We start from the raw sequence: 19,346 nt of genomic DNA on the forward strand, positions 1-19,346 counted from the left end.
TATTGCAATCAGGCTTGACCAACGACGTGGTGTGGCGTGGTACGACTTTAACGTATTATTCGGTATGCACGGATATTTACGGGCGTTATTGTGCATTGTTTCGACTGCTGCTCGGATTTGGGATCGTAGATATGGATTAGCTCCAAACTGATGTCAAAATATTGAGACTTATGCATGGCAACAAAACGATTCATGAACACTGTAATGTGGGGTCTCTCCTAGCCAAGTCAGTAATGGAGCGATTATAATGCAAGAGCATGCTGTAGATGGCGGAGTTTGATTCACAATTTATTCAAGGATATTTTTTGGACTTTCATGGGCATGGAGAGGGTCGCTCTAGTTCCCCGACGATAACGATTCACAAAACGAAAGACCAAAGCGGTGATCCGAAGTAAACACCAGAAGGATGAGTACCGATGAAATAGAAAGTGATGCTCCGGTGACTGCTATACCATAAGGGCTGTTTTTCGCCATTCTGTCTTGTGGTGGAGTACCTGTTACCGTTACTGGTAACAAATCGGTCGGTCTTTCTGGATATTTAACAGTCCATGGTGTGATTTGTTCGAGAGAGTTAAAATTTCCTTAAAGAATATCAACAAACAATCAAAGTTTACATAATGTTCAGCTTAGTTATTTTAGGTTAACTTACGTTTAGTGTTTACTTCAGATCCGCTGAAGCTATCCGGTATTAGTCGAATCTTTACAATATCTGTTTAATATTAGTTTTATATTTTAGTGGTTACATTATTTCAATTGTTCAATAAATTAATGCATTACCTTACTTTAGTACAATCCTTTAGCGTAATTCAATTGTGCGCAAACCATGCGAAATGAATGCTCATATTTTTGCAATTGGTTTCACAATTCTAATGTGCAATATCATTTGCTTACCATATAGCCACTTTTGTTTGTCGAATTTTAGGCTATTTTTTTTCACTAATTTAACTATAACTAACTATAAAACTATAAAACTATCAAGGTTACTAAAGAGGAATAATAGTTCAATTGATAATAATGGTTTGTAATTATTATCAGAGAGAGCAGGGTATCCGTTTGAGCTTGTTCTGACTTTCGACAGCTTTATTATCAGTTGCTTCAAAACTAAAATAGGTGTAAAATAATTAATAAACTGTTAATTTCCTCCATAACCTTACTTACGATTCAGTAGCCCAATTACTCGAATCCACTGCTCACTTCAACTATGCTTTACAGATGGTCCTGGGCCTAAACATATTCAGTAATTGAGTAATCTTTTTACGTTAATACCTATATATTACCTATTCCTAATTTCTATTTATTGCAATAAACCGGTAATATTTCAATTCCAGTATCCAACAAATTTCACTAGTAAATTCAATATTTTCTCTTAGAACACGTTATATTAATAGTTTCATTGGCGTCTGCCCGTATATCATTGTTCGTCGTTTCTTTTGTCATCGTTGACAGTTAGTCCTACCGTCACGCATGAAGAACGCAGCTTCAATGCTCGGTTGCGTGGCCGGGCTCCCAGCTGGTCTGTCTTTGTGGCATCATTCTCCCCCCGGTGGAACCAGTGAGCCTCCTTGGTTCCATCTTCCTTGGCCACATCAAGAACTGCAAGCTTGGAGACCGGTCTTCTGAGTATACCTCCATTCGTTTGAACGATCGCCTGCCGAACTCTGCCATCCGCAGCAGTTATGGCTTCCAAAACGCGACCACGCGTCCATCCGTTCCTTCTGGTATCATCTATGATTATGACTAGGTCCCCTGCTGCAACATTCCTCTCCGAGCCAAACCATTTCGTTCTTCTAGTTAGTGTGGGTAAGTACTCCCGTACCCACCGCTTCCAAAACGAGTTCAGCCGTTCTTGGATCATGGCCCACGATCGCTTCAAGAGTGCGTTGTTATCTTCGTACTGCACGACTGGTTGCTTGACGCCGGCTGAGCTCCCTAGAAGGAAATGGTTAGGGGTGATTGCTTCCTGCTCCGCAGAGTCCAGCGGAAGGTAGGTCAACGGCCTGCTGTTGACTATGGATTCTGCTTCTACAATCATCGTGTGCAAAGCATCATCGTCTAGTTTTTCATTGTTATAGGCTGCCGTCAGCGCTGTTTTCACGGATCTGACCATTCGCTCCCAGGCGCCGCCCATGTGAGGTACACCCGGGGGAATGAATCGCCAAGCTGTTGTTGAACTGGTGAACGTAGTCGCAAGCTTGGTATTGATTTGCTCACGTAGTAATCGCTCTGCACCTTGAAAGTTGGTGCCGTTATCGCTGTGGATTTCAACGGGAAATCCTCTACGGCACACGAATCGACGAACGCACGCTACACAGGATTCAGTTGTCAAGTTGCTCGCGATTTCCAGGTAGACGGCTCGTATCGTCAGACAAGTGAAGAGCGCAATCCACCTTTTCACTTTACTACGCCCAACTTTCACAAGAAAGGGACCAAAATAGTCCAGTCCAACGTAGCTGAATGGACGGGTGAATGGTGATAATCTGGCTTGCGGAAGTGGAGCCATCTGTGGAATGCTCGGTCGTGCTTTCCGTATCTTGCAAAGATTGCACCGAGCTGTGATGAAATTCACGAAAGAGCGATGAAGCTCCAGAATATGAAAACGTTGACGAATCTCATTGACTGTGGTCTCTTTGTTGCCATGCTTGAGTTGACGATGATAGTGATCCACCAGAAGCGCTGCCAGTCGATGTTTCCTCGGAAGGATGATGGGGTATTTGGCATCAGTTGAAGCAAATTGCGCTGCCGCGATTCTGCCGTTCACGCGTAGAACTCCAAATTCATCCAGCATTGGTGTGACCTGGTAGATAGTGCTGGATTTCTCTAACGGTCGTTGTTGCTCTGACGGGAGGAAACGATTTGTAGACAGGGTGATAATCTCGTCAGGAAAGGATTGCCACTGAACTAGTCGGAAAATTGAGTTTTCGGCCATTTTCAGCTCCTTCTTCGTAAGAACCTTGGTGTTAAGGCGAACATTGCGACAGTTGTTGGTGAAACGGTGAACGTATGCCATGACGCGTTGCAAATGCGTCCACTTCGAGAATCGTTCGATGTCTACAATACATTTGGGAACATGTATCTCCCGATGAACGTAACAAGCTCGTAACTCTTCTTCTCCTGATTTTTCCGGATCACCTCTCTTCCAATCTCGCTCAGGTAAGTATGTATAGAAATTCAGGTCCGCTGTACCAGATGCTGTTGGAATTGAAATACGGTCCAGCTCCCCACTTCGTAGCCTCGTCAGCTGGATTATCTTTCGATGCTACCCAGCGCCACTCGGTGCGGTCGGTCGCTTCCAATATTTCGGACACTCGGTACGCTATATAGGGACTGTACTTGTGAGGATCCGCACCAATCCAACTGAGGGCTGCACTTGAGTCGCTCCAAAATACCCGCTTTTTGATCGAGTAGGAATGGCCGTCGATAATGTATTTTGCGAGACGCGTTCCCAGCACGCAGGCCTGAAGCTCCAATCTCGGAATAGTGACTGGTTTCAGCGGAACAACCTTCGTTTTTGAGGAAACTAGCGCTACTTCCACTTCTCCATCTTCGTTGACAACTCGAAGGTACGACACGCAGGCACAAGCGTCCCGGCCTGCATCGACGAAGGTATGTAGTTGAACGTTTGCTAAATTCGTGGCCCCGTCTTTCGAAAGTAGCATCTTGGAATCCGAACGCTATTGATGTGATCGATCATCTCAGTCCATTGGCGCCATTGCTCGAACAACCGATCGTCAACTTTCTCATCCCAGCTGATTCCTAAACGCCAAGCGCTTTGAATGAGTACCTTGCCGAAGACCAAATATGGGGCGAGGAATCCCAGTGGGTCGAAGAGAGACATCACACACCGAAGAATCTGTCTCTTTGTTGGCTTGTGGTCGTTCTCGATGATCTCCACGCATCGCATCGTAGCTGAAAAACATAACTCATCGGACTTTGTCATCCAACGCATTCCCAGGACGCGTTCAGATTGCTCCTTTTCATCGAGACACATTTGCTTCACCGGATGCTGTTGACTCTCCCCTAAATGCTGAAGAACCGTTGGGCTATTCGAACACCAATTCCGAATCTCGAACCCTCCTCGTTTGTGGATCTCTCGGACTTCAGACGCAACTTGTTTCGCCTTATTCTCGGTGGAGAAGCTATCCAGATAGTCGTCAACATAGTGATTGAAAACAATCCCCTCAACAGCTCGTGGTAACTCCTTCTCGAAAGATCTTGCGTTAGCGTTCTTGACGTACTGTGCGATGGCTGGTGAACACGTCGCACCAAATGTAGCAACGTCCATACGGAACACTTGAGGTTCTTCCGAAGGGTCGTCATGGAACAGGAAACTTTGTGCAGAACGATCCGCACCTCTCGTACGGACCTGATGGAACATCTCTTTTACGTCTGCACTTACGGCTACAGTATATTGTCGGAACCGAAAGACTACGAAGCACAGTGGAGTTACCATGTCGGGTCCTTTTAGTAGAACCAAGTTTAAGGATATGCCATCCACTTTTGCGGACGCGTCCCAGATTAATCGAACTTTCCCTGGCTTGTTCGAGTTGGTCACCGCTCCGAGGGGGAGATACCATGTGCGACGAGGGTCCGTTTCTGCTAATTCCTCCGCTGTCGCTCGGTGCGCATAGCCCTTCTGCTGATACTCGTCAATCTGCCGCAAGATGTTTTGCTTGAGCGACGGATCCTTAGCCATTCTGCTCTCGAGACACTGGAGTCGTTTGACCGCCATCGGGTAACTGTCTGGGAACTCAAAGCTATCATATTTCCACAGCAGCTCCGACTCAAACCTCTCGCCGACTCGTTTAGTAGTTGTTCCTAATATTCGGGCTCATCGTTTGTCCTCTTCAGACATTACCGCACCCGTTGGTTTAATTCCGGCCTCCTCAAAAGAAAAGTACTTCTTCAAGGCTTCGTCAAAGGCCTCTTCTCCCCCACACTCACAGATGTGATAGCTGTATTCTGGAAATTCTTGAGTACGCTGACCTCCGTAGACACACCAGCCTAACCGTGTCTTGACGGCCGTAGGGCCACCCGTAACACCTTCCCGAGTTTTTAACGGAAGCGCCAGTCGCAGATTATCGACACCGATGAGCAATTTGGGAACTGCGTTGTGATAACCTCGAACAGGAAGTCCAGCGAGGTGGGGGTAAATATTCATCAGTTTGTCGATTGGTAGACTCTGCATAGGAAGATCCAAAGCTTGGATTGTGCGAACGTCGTTAATTCTGTACCGTTTAGAATTTCCGCAGCCGGAGATGAGGATCGAGAGGCGCTGTGAGTCAAGTTCTTCCCTGGTCACGTCACCGGTCCACTTCAAGCAGAGTGGCTTTTTGTACCCGGTAACGCCCAATTCCTTTGCCAAACTGCTTTCGATCATGGTTACGGATGATCCTTCGTCTAAAAAGGCAAACGTTTTCACGCTTTTGAGACCATTGTGTAATGTGATCGGAAGTATGCGGAAAAGTAAAGACGGTATGGATGCTTCGTTGAGGTGATACTGTACATGCGACTCGCTGGTTTGTCCCTTGTACTTTGAAGCGGAAGCATGTCAGAGTGGATTGTGCCGATATTGACATCCGTCGACCTCACAGTGTTTCGTACTGCGGCACGCTCTTCGCCCGTGATTCGACAAGCAGGTTCGGCACAATGGCAAACTTTGCACCTTCTTCCAGCGGTCGTCGACCGGTAAGGCGGAGAATATTTTGCAATCCTTTACGCGATGTCCTTCTCTTTTACACACCAAGCAATCCACCTTCCCCGCTTCAGTGTGAATTAAATTCCGATCTCGTGGCTTCGGGCGATCCTGTTTGCTGTATCGTTCGAAAGTAGTGGCTACGTTCGACACGCTGTAGGCATCGCTGACGATCTCCTCCATGAAATCGCTGAAGGTCTTCAAATTTACCTCCCTTTGCTGTCTACGATGTCCAGCCCACCTCATTCGATACTCGGCAGGTAGTTTCTCCACCAAATCTTTCAGCAAAGTGGGGTTCGCAAGATGGTCGTATAGATGTGCAGCGATAATATGATCGCAAAGTGCCTGCACCATAGTACCAAACTCGATTATCATTTCCAGCTTGTCTACCTTTGGCGAAGGTGCGGTTCTCACCCTTTCTGCTAGTGATTCGATCAGTAGCTCGGAACGTCCGTAGCGCATTTTGAGTGTTTGGATCACTAGGGGGACTGAACGCGTCCGATCCGGATCAAATGTGCGTGGGCCTTAAGTCGTTTGAGTGGCGCAGCCCGTGTTTTTGATTTCTCCCTCCTTTTCGGTCGAACGTGCGTAGATGCAAGCATCATACCCAAATTCAGACGCATCCGGAAAGACATGGAACTGTATGGAGACCGAATTTGGTAGAAAGATGAGTCGAGATACCTTGTAGTCTTCCAGGAGTGGCAACTGTGCCGCAAAACCATCCCATTTGCTAGCTACATCTTCCTGTACTGGATCGTCCCAGTCGACAGTGACTAACCAGATGTTGCTTCCTCTGGTCTTTTTCGAAGTGCAGCGTTGTGTCAACTCCAACCGCTTCGGTGGGTAAGTTTTGCAGGATATCCGAACTATTTGAGCACCATTTCCGAAGTTCGAGGCCCCCTTCTGCCATCAGAGCTTGAATTTCCTTTAGAAGAAGTGCGGCTTCCTCCATCGAGTCCAGTCCCGATAGTAAGTTGACAATATAGAAGTCGTCTTGCATGGCGAAATGAGCGAAAACGGTGAGCTGTTGGCAGAGTTTTGTGGCAATAACGACATGGTGATCGGGGGTTCGCTCTTCCCCCATCGACCAGTGCACAAAGTCACGTGGGTTTCCCGTGATGGACATACCGAAAATCAAATCGACCACATCTGCATCAGCCGAAAATGGAGAAGGAGCCTTCTTGACGTTCGGAACAAACGCAGTGCCGACATCGCGTCTGACCACCATCTCCTCGTTGGAGAGATCCGCCTTCGTATCGCGCGGGTCCAGCGGCGGGAGGAGCGGCTCGGACGGCGATTCAACACACGCCGATTGGAAGATCCAGCAGTAAAAAGGTCATTCGTCGAGGAACTGGAGACCAGAGCTGCGGATATTCCTGATGGTGGCAGCGTAGAAGAGCAATGGACGGCGATCAAGGATGCCTTTACTGAAACGAGTGAAAACAACCTGGGCGAGCTGCGCGCTCAGAGAAAGGAGTGGATCACGGATGACACCTGGAGGAAGATAGAGGAGCGGAGAAATGCAAAAGCCGCGATAGAGCGGGCGAGAACCAGAGGAGCGAAGAACCAGGCCCGCCAACTGTATTCGGCTCTCGAGAAGGAAGTGAAGCGCTCGTGTAGGCGGGATAAGCGAGCGTGGGTGGACTCCCTAGCCGATGAAGGTGAGAAAGCCGCAGCAACAGGCGATATCCGTCTCCTCTACGATATCTCACGACGCCTGAGTGGAGCAAGGATGAATCCTAGGATGCCAGTGAAGGACGCGACTGGTCAGTTGCTCACCGACCCCACTGATCAGCTGAAACGCTGGTTTGAACACTTCGAACAGCTTCTACAAGTTTCGTCGGTCAACCAGCCATCAACATCTCGGCATGAACCGCCAAGAGTGCGACGCATCACTCGCGTCAATTCTGAGGCGCCATCCCTACCGGAGATCGAAGCTGCTATCCGAACCATGAAATCCAACAAGGCTCCCGGGGTCGATCGCATATCAGCAGAGATGCTCAAAGCTGACCCCATGCTATCTGCACAAATGTTGCATCAACTATTCTGCAATATCTGGGACACCGCGACTTTTCCGGCTGACTGGATGCAGGGCGTCTTAGTGAAGGTCCCAAAGAAGGGGGACCCAACTGTATGCGATAACTGGCGTGGCATTATGTTACTGTGTTGTGTTCTCAAAGTTCTATGCAAAGTTATCCTCAACCGGATACAGGAGAAGATCGACGCGACTCTCCGACGGCAGCAGGCGGGATTCCGTGCTGGAAGATCCTGTGTGGACCATATTGTCTCGCTCCGCATAATCTTGGAGCAGGTCAACGAATTCCAAGAGTCCCTTTACTTGGTTTTCATTGACTACGAAAAAGCTTTCGACCGACTCAACCACGAAAACCTGTGGGGCGCCCTAAGGCGCAAGGGAGTTCCGGATAAAATCGTCAACCTCATCGAAGCTCAGTATGAGGCTTTCACGTGCAGGGTGCTGCACAACGGAGCCCTATCTGACCCTATTCGGGTAGTCGCTGGAGTGAGGCAAGGATGTATTCTATCACCGCTACTGTTCCTCATCGTAATCGACGAGATAATGGTTGGTGCGATCGACCGTGTGCCGAACCGTGGGTTGCTCTGGCAGCCTATTACAATGGAGCATCTAAACGACCTAGATTTGGCGGATGACGTTGCTTTAGTATCACAACGGCGTTCTGACATGCAGAGTAAGCTCGACGATCTCGCCGAACGCTCCTCAGCGGCAGGTCTCAACATCAACGTCAGCAAGACTAAATCGTTGGATATCAACACGGGAAATCCATCCAATTTTACGGTAGCTGGTCAGGAAGTGGAGAAGGTTGAAAGTTTCCAATATCTTGGCAGCCAGATAGCGTCGGACGGCGGAACCAAGAGTGACATAGGTGCACGGATCAAGAAGGCAAGGGCTGCTTTTGCGAGTTTACGAAACATCTGGAAGTCAAATCAGATTAGTCTCCGCACGAAGATCCGAATTTTCAACTCTAACGTGAAATCTGTACTGCTGTACGCTAGCGAAACATGGTGCGTATCAGCGGAGATCACACAGAAGCTGCAGGTGTTCATCAACCGATGCCTGCGGTATATAATTCGTGCTTGGTGGCCTCACAACTGGATTTCGAATGCCGAGCTCCATCGACGGTGTCACCAGAAGCCGATATCGACAGAAATTCGGGAACGTAAGTGGAGGTGGGTTGGCCACACTCTACGGAAGGGCGGAAATGAAATCTGCAAACAAGCGCTGGATTGGAATCCAGCCGGACATCGCAGCAGAGGCAGACCCAGGGGCTCATGGCGGCGAAGCCTAAACAAGGAGATTAAGCAAGTCGACCGGAATTTGACCTGGGCCCAGGTCAAGGCGAAAGCAAACAATCGCCCAGGATGGAGATCTTTCACGTTGGCCCTTTGCGCCAGGGATGGCGCTCAGGACACTTAAGCTTGCATGGCACTGACTGCAAGTTTCTATTTCTGTCCCAAATCCAGTTGCTTCAACAGTCGTCATGTCTGAATATTTCAACAGCTGTAAGATCCGTATCAACGCGGCAAAGACCCAGGTCATGATCTTTCCACACTCTAAATCTCCGAGAGTTGTTCCGTCAGGGAATAATAAGAACGGCACAGTGGTGAAATGGTCGAAAGAGGTAGTCTACCTCGGCTTAACACTAGACAGCAAGCTGATTTTCAGGGAGCACGCTGATAAAACGAAAACCAAGTGTAACATCCTTATAAGATCCCTCCCATCAACAGGAGCAGGGCGGGATGCCTACCGATTCACAGACAAAAGGTTCAAAACTACCGATTTTACACTTTTCCTACCGAGAATCACAGATTTTAAGTAATCTTGGAAAATGTTCAATTGGGTTGTTTAGGGGTACTGAGGTAAGTACATATTCGTTATTTGTAATAAAAATATCACCAAAATCTAAAATTTCGTCAATTTTGGTACACTGGAACTATTTTAAATAAGTACGATTACATTAGAAAAAAAAATCACCATCTTAGCGCCCCTTGGTGGGAAATTGTATGGAAGCTAGCTGTCAACGAATAGATTTTGTCATTCAAAAATTTAAATCTTGATTTAAAAATCGAGATAAATGTCTACGGGATCGTAATATCGTTGTGCTCAGAAAACACAGTTCTATCAGATGATGCATAAAAATTGGTATATTTTTTGAAGTTAAACAGCCCAATAACTATATTTTGTTTTCCGTGTAGTCAGTAAAATGTATGGTCATAACATCGTAATGTTTGTTTACTTGGCACGATAGGTAGCCGGTTTGACAATTCAATAGGTAGACGTGGCTTCACTCTTGGCGTGACTCTTATACACCGACTCTAGATTAGACTATCCAATTTGTGTGGTTGAAGAATTGATGGCTCGGTTCGAAAGTCCAAAATTGCGCATGATTTGTATTCATCCTTCCACCGCTCAACAAGGTTTTAAGTTTCGGTAAGCCTTCTTAAGACGGCCTACCGATAACAACCGATAAAAGTTTTGGGAAGCTACCGATAATTAAAAAATAATCTGGCCACCCTGAACAGGAGGTCTACCCTGTCCCTGAAAATAAGCTTGCTGTCTACAAACAAATCATCCTTCCCGTAATCGAGTACGGTATGCATATCTGGGAACGGTTGCGCCAAATGCCATCACCTCAAACTCCAAAGGATCCAGAACAAGATCCTTAGGATGATCCTAAACAGTCCCCAACGAACTATAAATTCTGAGATCCACCTCTTGGCTGGAATTCAAACATTAGAAGAATGGAGAGTTTTTATCCTGGAAAGGTTCAGAGACACCTGTTTGAGAGCAACTCATCAGATCATACGCGATCTACTACGTTAGTCTTAGTTATACTCGTAGTAAAGTAGCTTATCACTTTTGCAATTCAAATATAACACACACCCCAAGGGGGGTTAAGAGGGGTACACGACGTTAGGCATACGGTCGTTAGGCATACGGTCGTTAGGCATACGGTCGTTAGGCATAATGTCCGATAGGCATAATGGACGTTGGGCATAAAGGACCTTAAGCATAATGGACGTTAGGCATAATCTACCCGATGAATTCCAGAAGGCTGATAATGGGGACCGTCTATTGATTGCTGACTTCGGTGACAATAATGAAAGAGCCTTAATTTTTGGAACTCATGAAAACTTGTGACGCCTTGGAGAGGCAAAGTATTGGGTTACAGATGGTACGTTTGCCACAGTTCCTTGTTTGTTTCGGCAACTCGTCACTGTTCATGGAAGTATCGCTCCTTTACATCAGCAGACGGTTCGGCTAGTTTTCATTCTGATGACAACAAAAACAGAATCGTTGTATCGAAAAGTATGGCAGGAAATCCTGGCAGCAGCAGGTATGTTTTTTTGTTATTGAATGAAAAACCACAGAATTTCACCATTCTTCATTTCATGAGCTGTTCTTCGGCATCATATTTTATTCAACCTTAGCTGTTTTTTTGTTATTGAATGAAAAATCACAAAATTCACCATTCTTTATTTCATGAGCTGTTCTTTGAGGAGGTTTTTAGAGTTACACAGCAGCAAGGTATTTTATGCCTAACGTCCATTATGCCTATCGTCCGTATGCCTAACGTCCGTATGCCTAACGTATTTATGCCTAATGGGGTACACTCGTAGACTAGTAGAAAAACGTAAAAACGTAAATTAGAATAACAAACTAAACAAAGATAAAGAGCCTGATAGGCTAATCAATTAAAATTTTAAAATAATGTAAAATCATAAACAACAGAAATAAACGTAATTTTACTACTACTACTACTGCTTTATCCATTCCAATCGATAGAATTGTCCAAACTGTTTTAAAACAGTTTTACAAAGCTCCAAGGTGAGTGTAACTATTGTCGGCAGTCTCTTTTTCTTCGGCAACATTTCCATTTGTCCTGCATCGGCCACTTGAAATCAGCAGCATTTTGTAGAGCATTTGTTTCATTTCAAGAAGAAAAAAAAAATAGAACGATCCGTTTGCTCAGGTATACAAACCTTATCAGATTGATATTAAAAATCTAAGGCATCATTTGATGAGAAAATGCAGTGAAATTACCATATAAATTTGTGTCGCCGAAAACAGGCAATGGGTTCCGAAGCCGACATTTACCCTACTTGTATTTATGGAATGTTCTGATTAAACAGCATCTCGAGTGTCATAATTGCCTTTCTTTATCACCATCTGCAGTTCTCAATCGTAAACTTGCTGCACGCATAATAGCACGATCGACCAATGCATTTCTCACCACACACACACACACACACACACACACACACACACACACACACACAACATCGAATGTCTGGGTAGAGAATTATCCGGACTGCTCAGCCTCTACGTACGTTCCACTTCGTTAATGCGAATCGCCATATGATCGCCATTAAACTGCTCGTAAAAACAAACGCCACATCGACGACGGAGACGAACCCAAGTAAATCCCAGCCTGGATACCGAACGGTTGATGATCATACGCATACCAGCTGACGGTACCTAGGAACGGTTGGAAGGCGTTGCGATCGGTAGTCATTTTGAAGTTTAACACCTCGATCGTTCATTTTTTCGCATTCCCATTTTTTATAGATAGATCGCCGCAATGCCTCCTAGGAATTGCGCTGGCGCGTGAACCTCAGGAGTGAGTGAATCGTTAAAAGAAAACAACCCTACTTAAGACCCCAAGTACCCAGGTAACGATGGCTAGGTGCGTTTTGTTATGGGATGCTTCTTCTTCTTCTTCTTCTTCGCTGGGACAGGTTTTGCCGGGTGCCGGATTGGCTTCCAGATTATGTGCTAATTTATGGATGACGGGTATGTGGCTCTAGTTTGACTTGCTGGCTTGAACAGCAGACGGTCGGGTGTTTTACGACGTTGTTTACATTGGATTTAGGAGATTCAATTAACTGGGGATGAGCGGTGATTTATGGGCGATTGCTTTCAAGCGGTGATCACTTTATGGCTCTATTTTAAGGTGGAACGGAAATTGCAGCAATCAAACGAAATCAAATTCCTTATTGAGGCGGATGTCGATCAAGAATGACAACGTGTCGCAATCGATCGTGAAGTATAAATCCAGCAGCATGAGGTTGATCCGATCATCTCGGTTGGTGTGGTTTGCCCGGGTGCCACGTTCTAGTTCTCCAACCATTTCAGTAATAGCAAACCGTTACGACGACGCTCCAATGTGAATGGCCCACTGGAAAAGTGGCGCATAATTTGTAAGCCAATAATTAGCTGCAATGTAATTACCGATTATTAGTTATTTGTTTCGATTTTATTACTATTTGCTTCTTAGTGCTGTCCAACAAGCCGAGTCGAGTTCTGTGTTGGCGGCTATTGCAGATTCCATCTCTTCGGCCGAAGGATGCTGACTGGGGTGCACTATGTTCCTTTGCTCGCATAGCAGCAATTTCCCTCCTCCGGCAGCTGCCGGTGTTCTATGCATCTACCAACCAACCAACCAACCAACCTACAGTTGCAGCCATGGATGTGTGCAATTCAGTGTGCCGAAGATCAAATTAATTGATATCGATGCGAATCGATGGGCGGCTGTGCGGAGTGCTGGATTGTTTTTGCTACCACACCGTTGAAGCAGACCCAGAAGAGAACAACCGTGAGGCTACCGACCGGCGGCGACGGCGACGGCGGCGTCGACATCGAAACGATTGTGTCCTACTTATTATTGATCGTTTGCTGAAAAAACGTGCCGCTGATTAAAAGATAGGACGGAAGTTGTTTCATAATTTCTCGTTAGCACAGTAGTTGAACCAGATTTCCTGCGAATTCGGCTCCCGCCCGCTTGCCATTTGATTACAGCTGTGTGCCGCTGGTAGATCGTCACTCACTTATCATATGCTTAGTTGCACAAAGGATTGTATGTATGCAGTTATTGCGGCTGAGTTGCGTCGTCGTCGTTGTCGTCTTGCATGGTCTTCAACGCCAAGCAGCCAATAATCATAAAAATAATAATAGTTTTGAATGTGCCGTTAAGAGTTAATCTTCCGTAACTCGAGTGAAGCGTTGGTTGAACCCAGTGGAAGGAAGGGGGAGGGCTCGAATTTCAAAACACTCACGCTAGCGATTCGAGTGACAAAAATGGCCCATTGTTCCGTTTGTTGCTCTCAATAATGGGAATTAAATCTATTACCCGCATAATGAACCGGTAAAACAGTCGATATTTCACACTTTGTGATGTTGCGCTGTTGTCTGAGGGGGAATTTGCTAATGCGCTGTGGAGGAGAATCAAACGGCCACGGGTCTCGGTAGATTGCGTGGTAGGCAATGTGCTCTATGTATTTCATGCTGTTAAATGTGCAAGACAAGACATTTTTTTCTATATGGCGAAATCCAGTGGACGAGTATTCCCATGTTGCAACTCAAACTTGCAGGTTCCGAAGTTCACTATAGGTATTTTTTGTTTTTTTTTTGTGTTATAGTCCCTTTATCACATTTTAGGTCATTCGTCACTTTTCCGAGCGAGCGATTTGAACTCGTGACCTTTAGTGGGATGCTAACCACTACACCGGGTCCATCCAAAAATGAAACTTGCATTTCAATGTTCCCGTTATCACTTGTAATCAATGATTCCAATTGTTAAATAAAATGGCAAAAAGTTGAACCCTTTTCAAGTGGTAGGGTAATGGATTTTGGTTGGACCTATTTATGTCATTTTCACACTGCGACTAAATGTATGCCGTGTTTTTACTATGAATATAACATATGGACATGAAAAATATTTGTTTGGTGAAAAATTCTACCTAATAATACTGAAGAAAGATTTTTTTTTTCAAATAAGGATAAAATGGAACGTTTTCATTATTGAATCATATTTGGACCTAGGCTGGGTTGGTTGGTTGTCTTTATTAAGGAGATTTTTAGCCAGACGCCGGTTCATCTCCGGTATTTGGATCTAAAAATACATCATGGTTGGACCTATTATATAAAGTACCATTTGAACGTTTGGGAAACCCGCAGTGCCATAAACCAATCGACTCAGTTTGACGGCATCGAAAAATGTCTAGGTATGTGGTGTTTATGTGTGCGTAATGAAATATTTATTAAGACATGTTTCTCGGCAACCACTAAACCGAATTGGACGCAACTGCCACCAAATGAAAGGTATTATGATCCAGGCTTGGTTCTCTCCTCAGTGTGAATGAAGAGAAAAGTGTATCTGCTACGTGCACCGTATCCAACAAAATGGTGCGCGCACCGTAGGTCGGCGTACTCTACACCAGACATTCAAGCGCACCGATTGTACGTGAGTGCGAGAGTGCAATACATCGCATACACTTCGGCAAATGAGAAATCCCGAAGTTTTGCACTTGGCTACACTCGGCTTTTTTTTTACCAGAGCAAGAGCACGCTCGCTGAAGCGATTCTGTTGCGCATTTTCCTTACCTCATATTTAATAGCTGGCGCATTCCCTGTGCTTTGTGCACTGCCTAGACGAGTTTTGCATGAGAAATCAAGCTGAACATTGCATTAGGTCCTAAGTAACATTTACAGATTCTCTTCGTCGACTTTCTCTTTGCATCCCCACGGCCATGTAAAGATATTCCCGCTTATTTTCAGCTCACATATCGATAAAATAAAGATTTTAAGTAGCAACTAATAGTCAACCAGATCAAGAAACAACAGAAAGTTTATGACAACGATAAAAACGATAAACATATTATTTCTCTTTTATTAGTCAAATATGTGGAAATGTAAGAAGAATAATGAAAAAAACAACCTTAAACCTTATAGTTAAAGTAACAATTATCAATAATATTACCATTTGCTCTAAAAAATAGTTTTTTTTTTCAAACGTGGCCGATCCCAATTTAGTTCGATGTTTGGTCATTATTTAACCAAGGCTGTTAAAAGCGCGTTCGCAAGACACTTGCGTGCAAGGCATCTGCAGCACTGTCTCTGCAAGCATAGCCATTTCAGGATCGATCTTTCGGTTCTTGTTCCACCATGCAACTACATCTTCGTCCAGGGGCAATAATGGTTCCAACCACAGCTTACGGATACGCTTTTCGAAACCGCCCATTTCCGACGATTGCATCTGCCGATTTGTTGTCAACAACTGGCCAACGCGAGACAGGTTTCCTAAGCCAGATGAAGACGTCACTGTAACATAAATTTGGTACGTTGGTTGACTCTCCATACAATTTTGTAAGACTCTTCCAAGTTATGAGCAGGTGTTTCTGAAAATCAAATGTATTAAACTCTGTGTTATTTTTTAACAGAAATCGAAAACACTTACAATAGCTTTTTCTTGTTGCTCATAAGACAGCACGGCTGGATTAAAAGCATACAGTCGAGGATCTATATACATTGCAGCTAGAAATGCATCGTTTTGAAACCACATTTATTGTCTGGTTTTCAACGCTTCGTTTAGTTGCCGAGCAAATGTTCCGTTAATTTCAATCAGTTCCAATGTACATTCTGTCCAATACAAATAGAAGCTGCCGCATATGAGATTTTCCTCCTGAATCCTCTTGGTAAGAATGAACACCGGTTTAGTTGCATTTACAAATTTTTCAACCGTTTGCCAGAAACGCGAGTTGAATTGTTTCTGTATTTCTGCTGGCAATAATGACACAATCAAATCTTTCTGATCGTGCAAACATTCAACCTTAAGATACGCAGATCCCCATCTTGTTTCGCCATCATACACACAGAGAAATGGATTTTTGTATTTTGTTATTGATTCAAACATATTGTATCACTATTTCAACAAAACATATTTTTGAACCAACAAAATGGTTTTTAGAATCAAAAAACAGATTATTGACTCTACAACCGGTTTGTTGATTTAAAAATATTTTTCTTTGAATTGTATGTATGTAATGTATGTAAGGTAGCCACCATCCCTTCGAAGATCTTGTCTTGTATGCAGCTCCACTTAATAGCAAGATCAATTTGAGCTACCGATCTGAATTCACAATATCGCTGTATGAAGGGCCAAAAACGGTGGGGTAGACCCGTAAGCAGAGGCACTTACGCGAAATCCACGGGAATTTAAGAATCTCCTTCCAACGATACGATCCAACAAATCGAATAACGCAATTCGCAATACTTATTAAGCTTGCTACAGGAAGGTTTGTTAATAAGGTCGCGTCAATCTCCATGAAACTGTTGGAGTAGAATTCACACCATCACAATCGAATCGGTAGGATAAAGAAAATGATAGTGTTTATTCCCTCCTAGACTCCAGTTGTCATACCACTCCAATCGTCCAGTTCGAGGTCAAATGATACCCTGATGCTTCCTCCCAACCCAGTATTTATTTATATATATAGTAAACATATGTAATGAAGAAATGAAATATATAAGAACATTAAAATACGTTATAATGAAAATACATTTATATGGATAAAAAAAAACTGGTATTCCGCAATGAAAATAATAATTATTTTACATACAATATGATGCAGCTCTATGTCTCCTCAGCTCCCAATAAGGAAGATGTAACCCTGAAATTTCCAGGTTATATTATGCAAATAAATATTTTCAGCTAGAATGATACTTGATATGTTTGTGTTGTGTTATGTTGTGGGAGAGCTTGGGATTAAACCCATGATATTCTGCTCATTAAGCAAAACCGATCCCTCTAAGGTTATCGAGCATCTCAAAACCAAAACACTAGACGGCAAAACATGATTAAGCCCTCACCTGGTATGTAATGAACAACAGAAATACGCGATAATTCATATATTTTCAGCATATGATGCAATATCACAACTGTTGATAAAAGGAACGGATCCCATCTTATTTAAGACCTGGATGACCTGAAATGTGTGTAACCGGGTTAATACTTATTTAAATGTAATGTAATATTGAAATTGCGTTATAATGCCATGTAACAAGATACAATAAACACAAGATTTTTACAAAACAGATAATTAACGATTCAGATTTCTTTTCAAACTGGCACTATGCTTCCCTGGAGCCGCTCATAATAGCTAACATTAAGAATTAAGTACAATAAAACGTAATTTACAATAATATTAAATGATGTAAAGTCAATAATGAAAGATATGTAGTACTATAAACACTATACATATACGATAACCAATAGCTACCTAAGCTTAGATTGACTGCACATATCAATGGTTGCTACTCCGTGATTGATCAGAATCACTGAAATTGTACAATGAATCAACTGAATGGGGCTGGGAGTGACCGTCCATTCTCATTGTACAAGTTTCAGTGACTCTATATGTTTTTTTTTTTTTATTAGAGAGATTTTTAACCATAGGCTAGTTCATCTCTTAACTCTATATGTTGTAGATCAATAACGGCGCCGGCCACGTCCTTGCAAACAGGTGGGAGTAGGGAAGGAATATTAGAGTGACTTTTGTTGTTTGTGGGCCGTGTTTACCTCTGCACCCCTACAAAAGACACAGGAAAGGAGATTTTGTTAGTAAGTTGGGTTCGTTGGATCAGGATTCACCTTGATAAGTTAGCCTTATTTCGGGTGTCACTACACGGTGATAAGCAAGTGATACTCAGAATAAGAGCCGTGATTACCGTACAATTCAAATGGGAATCACTTCACCGTGACGACAAGTGACACCCGTAATAAGCCCCATTATAATATAAATCTGAAGACGTTCCATCATCGAAATGCTGAAAATAAACTTAGAGCATGAGCATGAGCAAAATTGATCACCCGCGACTGCCAACACCAAAGAGCTGAAAACCAATTCAAACAAATCAAATCAACAAACAAAACCAGGGTGAAAGCTGTAATAGTGAATCATTACAGTATAAATCTAATGATGTTCCGTCATCAAAGAGCTGGAAGAAAACTCAAATAATTTAAATCAATAGATCCAGTCTGAATGAAGGCTGCAAAAAGAGAATAATTATACAGCAATGACCCCATTTTGTCAGCTAGCAAAGTATGTGTATCTTAAACATTTCATCTTGAAGGAGGAAGATATGAAATTACAATTATGTGGAATTATTGAAAAATAACAGTCTGATGCGCGGAGAGATTGACAGGATCGGGTCATAACTGTAATGTGAATATTAGGAAGATTTATCATCATCAAACTATTCTTGAATTGACCTGGAAGAATGCTTGTGAATAATTGTTATACAGATAAATTAAATTGATAAACTAAATGGTTCAAATAACAACTCCAGCCTGTAAAAAAGCTGAAAATAGGGAATCTTTACACTGTGGATCCCCCACGGTCTTCTACTCAGTAAGCAAAAGCGGCAGCCACCAGGCTAGTCGAGCTGCTCAATTTAAATATTGAAACCTTATTTTGTGAAGTTCTTAAGAATACCGATTGAAACACAATGTAAACAAATAAAATTTAAGAGTATCATCCGAATCAAATGATTCCAAACGATACGCATTCATAGAAATTAAGTTTAAATAGACAAAAGTAGAAAAAAGGAACAATCTCACCAAATCAGTCCAACTGAATTCCTTACAAGCAGCTATGTCACGCTTGGTGTAGTAGCTCCGATCATAGACCCGCCCTACGGGGATCAATCCTCTGGTCGAATGTAGTCGATTACTCCATGACGCGAAGACGAAGCGACTGCTCACAAAATCATACAACGCGTGAGCTGAAATCAAAAACTGTAAAAATATTTTTCTTTGAATTAAACGAACAATATATT

The 19,346-nt window shown here is 43.7% G+C and overlaps 3 protein-coding genes across 3 annotated transcripts; all 3 read right to left on the minus strand.

The window, feature by feature from the left end:
* Nucleotides 1-1,411: 1,411 nt before the first annotated feature.
* Nucleotides 1,412-3,007, minus strand: LOC135712746 (uncharacterized). Its single transcript, XM_065235796.1, has one exon. It carries the CDS (start codon nt 3,005-3,007, stop codon nt 1,412-1,414), a length of 1,596 nt encoding a protein of 531 aa, XP_065091868.1.
* Nucleotides 3,008-3,146: 139 nt separating this feature from the next.
* LOC135712752 (uncharacterized) lies at nt 3,147-4,729 on the minus strand. The gene is made up of 2 exons (XM_065235809.1): nt 3,943-4,729; nt 3,147-3,589 (listed from the first exon to the last, which is right to left on the minus strand). The coding sequence occupies exons 1-2, from the start codon at nt 4,727-4,729 to the stop codon at nt 3,147-3,149; spliced, it is 1,230 nt and encodes a 409-aa protein (XP_065091881.1).
* Nucleotides 4,730-4,828: 99 nt separating this feature from the next.
* LOC135712760 (uncharacterized) lies at nt 4,829-6,154 on the minus strand. Its single transcript, XM_065235821.1, has 2 exons — nt 5,590-6,154; nt 4,829-5,397 (listed from the first exon to the last, which is right to left on the minus strand). Exons 1-2 carry the CDS (start codon nt 6,152-6,154, stop codon nt 4,829-4,831), a joined length of 1,134 nt encoding a protein of 377 aa, XP_065091893.1.
* Between the last annotated feature and the right edge of the window lie 13,192 nt (nt 6,155-19,346).

Source organism: Ochlerotatus camptorhynchus, unplaced genomic scaffold, assembly GCF_037179485.1.
Source record: "Ochlerotatus camptorhynchus isolate MF236.1 unplaced genomic scaffold, CSIRO-AGI_Acam_v1.1 ptg000040l, whole genome shotgun sequence".
Lineage (NCBI taxonomy): Eukaryota > Metazoa > Arthropoda > Insecta > Diptera > Culicidae > Ochlerotatus > Ochlerotatus camptorhynchus.

Bases quoted from the DNA above. Each gene is read 5' to 3' on its own strand.
- LOC135712746 (XM_065235796.1), bottom strand. From the start codon at position 3,007: ATGGCATACGTTCACCGTTTCACCAACAACTGTCGCAATGTTCGCCTT.
- LOC135712752 (XM_065235809.1), bottom strand. From the start codon at position 4,729: ATGGCGGTCAAACGACTCCAGTGTCTCGAGAGCAGAATGGCTAAGGAT. The intron at 3,590-3,942 runs GTTGGATGACAA...TCGTCGATGCAG, and splicing joins TGAACGCGTCCTGGGAATGC to GCCGGGACGCTTGTGCCTGC.
- LOC135712760 (XM_065235821.1), bottom strand. From the start codon at position 6,154: ATGCGCTACGGACGTTCCGAGCTACTGATCGAATCACTAGCAGAAAGG. The intron at 5,398-5,589 runs GTGAGGTCGACG...TTGCCTTTTTAG, and splicing joins GTGCCGCAGTACGAAACACT to ACGAAGGATCATCCGTAACC.